This window comes from Vigna umbellata, chromosome 6, assembly GCF_029865625.1.
Source record: "Vigna umbellata cultivar VRB3 chromosome 6, Vumbellata_1.0, whole genome shotgun sequence".
NCBI classification, from domain to species: domain Eukaryota; kingdom Viridiplantae; phylum Streptophyta; class Magnoliopsida; order Fabales; family Fabaceae; genus Vigna; species Vigna umbellata.
Genome location: NC_142170.1, coordinates 20,841,632 through 20,850,349, shown reverse-complemented (window position 1 = coordinate 20,850,349; position 8,718 = coordinate 20,841,632). Strand labels below are relative to the sequence as shown.

The 8,718-nt window shown below is 30.8% G+C and overlaps 1 protein-coding gene and 1 non-coding gene across 2 annotated transcripts; one reads left to right on the top strand and one right to left on the bottom strand.

Annotated features, from left to right (window-relative positions):
- The first annotated feature begins 1,299 nt into the window (after positions 1-1,299).
- Positions 1,300-3,994, top strand: LOC148196948 (uncharacterized). The gene is made up of 2 exons (XM_088092577.1): positions 1,300-1,984; positions 3,349-3,994. The coding sequence occupies exons 1-2, from the start codon at positions 1,520-1,522 to the stop codon at positions 3,706-3,708; spliced, it is 825 nt and encodes a 274-aa protein (XP_087948703.1). The 5' UTR covers positions 1,300-1,519; the 3' UTR covers positions 3,709-3,994.
- Positions 3,995-6,911: 2,917 nt separating this feature from the next.
- Positions 6,912-6,982, bottom strand: TRNAG-CCC (transfer RNA glycine (anticodon CCC)). Its single transcript has one exon. It is a non-coding gene; the product is annotated as a tRNA-Gly (tRNA).
- Between the last annotated feature and the right edge of the window lie 1,736 nt (positions 6,983-8,718).

Below are 8,718 nucleotides of genomic sequence, written 5' to 3'. Positions count from 1 at the left end.
AATAATAATACTATTTAGATAAATAATTCACGTTTATATTTATATAATTAATTGTTATCTGATACACCCTACTAAGTTGGGTGTTAGAATATTTTTTTTCAGACATACCATTGTCGTCCATGAGAGACAAGTATCAAAAAAAGCATAAAAGAAAAAATATTTGACTGAAAGATTTGAGAAATTCGTAAAGCTTATCATCTGAATATATGCTCGGCTCCTTAAAAACAATAATAAACATAAAGGAAAGTGTCATATATAATACTTTTTTGGATTAAAACTTTATACGGTTCCTTTAGATGTAAATAAAAAATTGATAAAAAAAGATAAGTCTTTAATTAGAAAATAATACAAAAGCCGTTGTAAGAAATTATATCCATTCTCATGTAAAGGAAACATATATTTTGTTTTTTCTTGGCTGTTTAATTTAATGATGATACAAAAGAAGAAACTGTCATTTTTAAACATTGTTTACGTAATCAAAATAAGTTCCACCTTTGTTCGAAAGACAATGAACAAGAAAACGTTGGCAGAGACTTGAAAATTGGAGATTATAGTCCCCACATACCAGCCACCATAAAAGGGACAACTTTGTCTTCCTTACAAACCTTCTCATCTCTTTCTCTTTCCCCTTTGTTATATTGGTGATCTGTAACACCTGTTAGCACCATATTTTATTTTATTTGTTTACTTACCCTTCTAACACTGACAACCCAACGTGCATGTCACCGACACAACCGTGTCTACAACGAAACCTTCGCCGGTTGGTAAAGTCAACTAACCAAGACTCCAATTCAGGCCAAATTCATATCTATAATGTTTTTTAGATCAAAAGGAATACTTTATACCCAAATAAACATAAACAAAACATTTAATTTCTTAGTACATTAAAATAGATTTATCTTTAAAAGAATTTAACCAAATGTACTTATATTAAAACATAAGTCAGAATTTGTTTTCCGAAATTGAATTGGGTCTAATTTCTTGTTTTAAATAAAAAAAAATGAAAGCGAAGGAATCCTATAGTAAAGATGATGATTGAGAAGGAATCATCAACCACATTAATGGAATAAATAATGTTGGAGGGGATTTATACGAATAAGTTTTTTTAAAACAATTAATTTGGGAAAAAATCTATTATCGATAATTTCCAAATTATTACATTGTTCTTATTTCTAAAACTCAATGGAAAACACCTTTTATATAAAAAAAAAAAGTTTAATGGTTTTTTGTATTATTATCATAATATTTTTTTATTTTATTAGAGTATTTTTAATATTCTTAGTAACCCATGTTCTTCGCCACCTTACGTTCTCCACTTTCCATCTCCATCTCCCTCTTCTAACATCCCTTATTAACACCACGCCACTCTTTCTCTTTTGGTTCTCTCTCTTTTTTTCTCTCTCGATCGATCGGTCGATCGATCGTTCTCTCTTCATTGTTTCCATTTTTCTCCGTAAACACTTCCCTCGTTATTTCAACCAATCCCCTCCTTTGGCACGCCACCGCTAATTTCAACGCCATGGCGCCGCATCTCTGGTCCTGCTTCACCAGAAAGGGCTCCAACCGTGGCGACGGCATCGCGGAGCGCCGAGTTAGCACGGCGGACGTCGCTTCGGAATCGAGTCGCGGCGGCGGGGGCCAGGGGGCTGTGGTGGTGGAGATGTTCTCGTCGCAGGGGTGTGCAACGTCGCCGGAGGCGGAGCTGGTGCTGTCGCGGCTGGGGAGGGGGGACTTCGAGCTGGAGGTGCCGGTGGTGGTGCTGATCTTCCACGTGGACTATTGGGACTACGTGGGATGGAAGGATCCCTTTGGGTTGAGCCAGTGGACCGTTCGGCAGAAGGCCTATGTTGAGGCCCTTGGGCTTGACACCATCTTCACGCCCCAGGTTGTGGTCCAGGGCAAGGCCCACTGTATCGGAAATGACGAGAATGCCCTTATTGAAACCATCACTAATGCTCCTAGATTTCCTGCTCCTACCCTCCAGGTTAGATGGGATTACACTGTTTTTCTAAATTCCCGTTTGAAACCTCTCTGTCCCTTTTTTATGTCAAATCCACAAGAATAGAAAAAAAAAAATTAATCGATTTCTCGTACTTGCAAAACTTAATTTAAATTGTGTATTTATTGAAACAAATTTCATGTTAAAAGGTTATTTGTGGGATAAAGATTACTTGAAATCAATAATAAGATGCTATAATATATATATATATATATATATATATATATATATATATATATATATATAGAGAGAGAGAGAGAGAGAGAGAGAGAGAGAGAGAGAATTCTAAGATTTTATAATGATTTTGAAGTTAAAATATAAAGTAGCTATTTCCTGTTAAGATTAGGGAAAACGTATTTATAACTACTTATAAGAGAAAATTTGAAATAATTTAAAAAAAATTAAAATCAATGTATTTAACATTTATAAAGAAGTCTTTTATATAAATTTCCTTATATGTTTACTTTGAATCTATTCATAGTTTTAATGTATGGAAACTTTTTTTCTCTTTTTTTATCTTACAAGTTTGTGTGTGTGTGTATATATTCCCATAAGCAAAAGAAATATTTTTTTCCTGTAAATAATAGATTCAATGTATACAACCCCTAATTATATCTTGTTTACACTTTAAAATATCATTTTCAAACATTCATTTGTTTATCCTTAATTCTGGCAATTTTAATTCCTTTAAATACACTCTGCACACCAAGTCTCTGCAATTAGGTGCCAGAAATTTATAACTAAAGTGATATAAAATTTGCATTCTTTATGAAAAAAGGATATTATATGATTAAGAAAAGCAGCACTCCCAAAGAAAATGATAAATGAATGTCTTAAAAGCCACTACATCACTTCTGACTAAAGATAAACTACAAAACTCTTAAGATAAGATCCAAAACCGAAGTTTTCATACGATTTTCAATACTATGCATCATCCCACCTAACACCAAGTGGGAGGTCGCTTGCTCACCTAATGCAAATTAAGAAGATGTTATCATGTTCTTTTCATCACCTAAATTTTATTAGGTGTTGGATCAAAGGCATACTTTGAAACCATCAGCATCACTAACTATTTCACACACAACATGAAATTCTAGCCTCTAAGATGCACACATTTGCTTTTTTCTAGACATGGCATATGAGTATGATGTCTTGTCACACATATGCCAACCAAAATCAAGTAAAAGTCATGTCTAAATGTCTATTACTTGTGGTGTAAAACTATTTTACACTACCATTGTATCGTCTTTTTTTCAAATATATTACTTGTGTGCATGCTTGTATATGTATGCAAAAAGTTTTGTTTATCTGTATTCATTCATTTTAAAGCAAAATTGTCTTTGTATCAGGCAACTTTTACCAAGCCTGCACCAGATTCATTGCAAGTGTCTCTAACAGGAGCATTGAGGACTAAAGTGGACAGCAATGGCGCTAATGTCATGGTAGCATTATATGAAAGTGGTTTGGTCACTGACTGTCCAAGAGGGGAGAACAAAGGACGTATTCTATCCAACGACTATGTTGTCAGAAAGCTAGAAAAACTGTGCACTGTCAAAGACATCTCTCACAAGAAAACAGTATCAGGAACAGTTAATTTTCCCTTGTGGGAAGGATTCAACAGCACCAAATGTGGTTTGGCTGTCTTTGTTCAGAACAGCTCTCACCAGATTTTTGGTTCACAGAGTTTTCAACTACCGGAAGATATATGATTTTGTTAGTCAATTTTAAACAGATTTCGATTTTAGTTTTATTTGTGATGCTTGCTGTTATCACGTTCCAGCTACACTGGTGTTTGTTAGGCTGTGTACAGATTGTGTTACGATGTAGAATAATGTTGTTTTCTTTCTTCTTTTTATCACAATTTTTTGCTGTGTAATTTGGCCTTTCTTACTATTATTATTGACTAGATGAAGAGAGAAGTTTAAACTTGTGCCTCGAACAATTCTATTGATTGGATTTTGAAATTTGCACTAATATCTGCTCTTGTATTGTTAAGTTTATTATGTTCACTTGTTTTGATGGCAACTTTTGGCAGCGTTTCTTCTTCATCTGTTCCACCACACTTATTATTTTTTTTTCTCATATTCATCTTTTTTGGCAATTTTGTTTGAGACAAAATTAACACTGAATTGTGGACATTTCTTTTATTAAGTTTAAACCTTTTTCAATACATTTCTTTGAAGACCTATATTGTGAAAGCTATATATCTAACCTATTTCACCTTGTATTATCATTGTCTGTTTTTCCTCATAAAATTAAAAATAAACTTATTTAAATTTTTTTAAAAGGAATCAATTTGATCTCTAATATGATACACAACACAAATCAAACAAAATTATTATCTAAAGGAAATTTTGAGTACCAGAGTTTATTTTGTAACCTCTAGAAGAAGCCATTTAAGGCATTGCCATATTCAAACATCAATGTATATTGAAGCAAATGTTTCTTGGTCATGTATGTGATATGGGAGCCAAGAAAAAGTTTGGTTCTAGACTTGCTCAGTAGTGAACAAAACAAGGAAAGGGAAACATCTTTCGTAAAGCAGCCCCATGTCATTATGAAATGACCAACAATGATCAGCATCTTTTATGGGTTTATTTTAAGGATCGAAGTGTGAATTTTATTTCTACATTGAGTAAAATATAAATTTTATTCATATCTTATTGGTTTTGATCTTTCCGGTATTTTCACATTGATAACTTATCTTTTTCCATTTCAACTTTAACATGGAAATGGATTTGATCCATTAAATTGTGACAAGGTATTATTGTTCTACATTTTTTTATTATGATGGTTATTTTTCTTAATTTAGTCTTCTTTAATGCTACTTCTCCCTTTGTGGTTAGGAGTTACAAAGTAGCTTTTGGTATTGACAAGAAAAGTACTGGTCAACAATGGTGGAACATAGTTGTTATTATTAATATTACAATATATTAACTTAATGAAAAGTTCGTAATGATATATATTTTCACATACATTTATAAATTTATTAAATTTATTGTTTGATAATCATTTTCATGTAATTTATTTTCAGTTGTTAGTTTATGTTTTTGAATAGTAATCAAATAAGTTTATTGTTCATAGTAAACTCATAGTCAAGGGTCTTATCACTAAAAGTATACCCAAACTCTTAAAAGAAGAAGCATTTTTAGAAGGAGAAACAAAGTTTTGCTTCATTTGGGCCATCATGGAAGATGAAGGAGTAGTAAAGTATTTTAGGCCATTGTATTCGACCATGTAGTGTAGGTTTGTTTAAAGCTTGTATTAAGGCCTAAGTAGAAGCATATCTTTTTCTTTAAATTAGACATCAAAATCAAGTGGAAAGTATATGTCATGTGTCATGTTTTCATTTGATAAGATTTGCTTTTAGAAGTAGCCACATATATAGCACCCTAGGAGTAGAGAAGATTTCTTTTTTATAGTGGCCACATGTCCCTCCACCATTGGAGAAGATTTGTGACACATGGTTCCCTCCTATTAGGTGCAAATTCTCGGCCAAAACCATGCGTGGTGGCTAGGTTTGCTTTTAGGTTTACAAAATATTCTTTTAGGGTTAGAAGGAGACACCCTTGGCCTATATACAGAGGTGTCTCCACCCTTGTAATTCATTTTGGGTTAATGTAATGTTATGCTATCAAATTTAAGCCATACATTTTCTAGATCAAGACTAGAACAACTTAAAAGCCTCTCTAGTCACTTTCCTCCTTGAGTTGACCACTTCTCTCTTGGAGTCATCACACATCACACTATCACCATATACATCAAAATCGTGAGCATTTCCCCTTGTCTAGCCCTAGTTACACGACCTTAGACCTTATTCCCACCATATTTTCACACCCATCTTCTAAGGAAATATCCCTCCTTGCATATCTCCTTGCTTTGGTCAAACCTAGCATAAGGAGGTTATTATCAATTATATACATTTGTTTTAATTTATTTGACATTTGTTTACCATTTTAGTCATAAATTTTTCTATGGATATTATTTTTGGTTTATTTCAATTACATTAGATATTACATTTGACTTTAAAATAAACATATGGTTTGCTATATTTGAAATTTTATGCTATTTTTTTATGATTTTTTAATTGAGACAAATTGACTAAAATTTTGTAAAGTAACTAGTATTGTTTTTTTTTTAACTTTTGTATTTCATCTTATAGACTTAATTGAAATTCCATATTGGTCCATGTTTACTTTTTATTTCACATATTATATATTATATATGACTTAAATGTAAATGGAGAGACAAAAATTGTTGCTAAAACTTAGTTTTAGTTTTCATCTCTTCATCTCTTTCTCTCTCTATTCTTGTTTTTCTATTTATTCTTCTTCCTCTCTTCTTTAAAATTCGTTTGGTGATATTCATCCGTAGATAATTAAATTTTGAGAAACAAAATAAAAATCAAATAAACTAAATTGAATTTTGCACCAACCATTTTTTTTCTCATTTCTTATTTCGATTTTACATTGCATAATTACAATTTCATTTTTTATTTTAGAAATTGTTTGAATTTAATTTGATACTTAAATAGATTGAATCATGTTTTGATTTGATTTATATATCAATTTAATTGAATCGTTAATCATTGATCTCAATATTTATAGAACATAAAACGATAATTTGATTCTTGAATTTGGGATTAATGTGTTTCTTATTTTGATTTTCGATTTTTAAATTATGTTTTATATTGTAAAATTTAGAGGAGTTTATTATCTCTAATTTCAAATATACACATTAGTTTAGATTTTCCTTGTATTTTTATATTGAGTGAATAGAATTTTAAGTATGAACTAAATTTAAAGAGGACTAAATGTGGACAATTAACGTAAAAAACATAATTAAGTTTAAAAATAGAAGCAAAAGAATTGTTCAAAGACAAAATTGCATCGTATTAAAACAAGAGTATCAATGCGCATCCGGGGAATCGAACCCCGGTCAGTACCGTGGGAGGGTACTATGATACCACTACACCAGATGCGCTGACTATAGAGAGAATATATAGAGTATATTTAAATTTAAATAACTTTGTCTTTATTAAAATAACTACTTTAAAGTTTATACAAGTATGAGTTAATATATCATAAAAGTCCAACGAACAAAAAGGGTAGCTCTTGAATTATTTTTTTCCTGTACAAAATTTTCTTTAAAGTTGAGAGTTCCAAACAAACATTTACGTCAAAAATCTTTATATACATAAAAGATGTAATTTGTCATCAACTTTTACTATTTACGGTTTAATATGATTTATCGTACTCACATTAGATATGATGGAGCAACATAAGTTAATTATAATTCTCAAATAAAAAAATAAAAAACTTGTATTCAAAAAGAACTCTAGACACAAACATTAATATTATATTCTTATATTTATCTAATGTAAATAATTAAAAATAAAGTTACTAACTTAAATTATTATACCAATGAAGAATAATAATTGGTCATAAACTAAAATGTATTTCTTGGCTAAACAAAAATATCATTTTTTTAGTTTATTTTTTTTTAAAAATGCGTTTATACTTATTATCATATTTAGATAGATGGTAAAATATATATATATATATATATATATATATATATATATATATATATTAGTATATTATAAAATTGTATAGTGTGATATTAAATTATCTGATAATGTAAATATAACTGGATAAAATTATCATGTTGATAATCTTAGTAATTTAGAAAGATAAATACTTACTTGACGAAATCTAATATTTATAAGGTTTAATATTTTGGTAGGTCTCAATTTTCTAAAGTTGTCAAAATGGGTAATCCGGCCCAACCCGACCCACCACGGGTTGGCCACTTAGTGAGTCAACCCAACCCGACTCATTTATTAGTGAGTTTGAAAAAATTCGAACCCGACCCGATCTACCACGAGTTGGTGGGTTAAATGGGTTAGCTCATTGACTCACTTAATTAACTTTTTTTTCACCCTCTTCTTCTGAGATTCCTATAACATGTTACTTTGATCGATCAAATTGAAACAATAATAATTGAATCAATCGATATAAAAGAAAATGAAACAAAAGAAATATATTGTTACATATATTCTAAGCTATCAAGCATAAAATTTTGCCAATTTAGTTTAATGAGACATACACAACTGTTTAACCAAGAAACTATATATAGTCGTTAACAAAAATATATATCACAAGATAAAACTGTCATGCTTGTAGATAGGTCTAAAAACAAGATAAAACAAATGATATATTTCTAAGTTATCCAATCTATAATATTATCCATGTATTAAATTGGAGTCCTGAATGGATAAATCCACAGTATTATGCTCTATTGAAGAATCTTCTTCTTTATCTCCATCTATAATATTATCCAATCTCTAATCTTAGGGTTTTATTTGCATAGGGAAACTTTTGGAAAGACAGCAACGCGAAAGGCTCTATTGCTATGTAAAGGTTGTGCGTTTTGAATAATTAATTTAATTAATTTGATTTCAATAAAAAAATAAAATTTAAATAATTAATTTAATTAATTTGATTTAATTAAAAAAAATAGGTGGGTTGGTGAGCCAACCCGACCCACCACGGGTTCAACCCATGTGAGCCAGGTCAAAATTGGCTCGCATCAAAATTTTTGCATTTTTTTCAACCCAACCCGGCTCAAACTCGTGGTGAGCCGGGTTGGCTCACGGGTTTCAACCCATTTTGACGACACTACTATTTTCTTCTAGAATCTCAAATAGGTCCCATTTT

Bases quoted from the DNA above. Each gene is read 5' to 3' on its own strand.
- LOC148196948 (XM_088092577.1), top strand. From the start codon at position 1,520: ATGGCGCCGCATCTCTGGTCCTGCTTCACCAGAAAGGGCTCCAACCGT. The intron at 1,985-3,348 runs GTTAGATGGGAT...TCTTTGTATCAG, and splicing joins TTCCTGCTCCTACCCTCCAG to GCAACTTTTACCAAGCCTGC.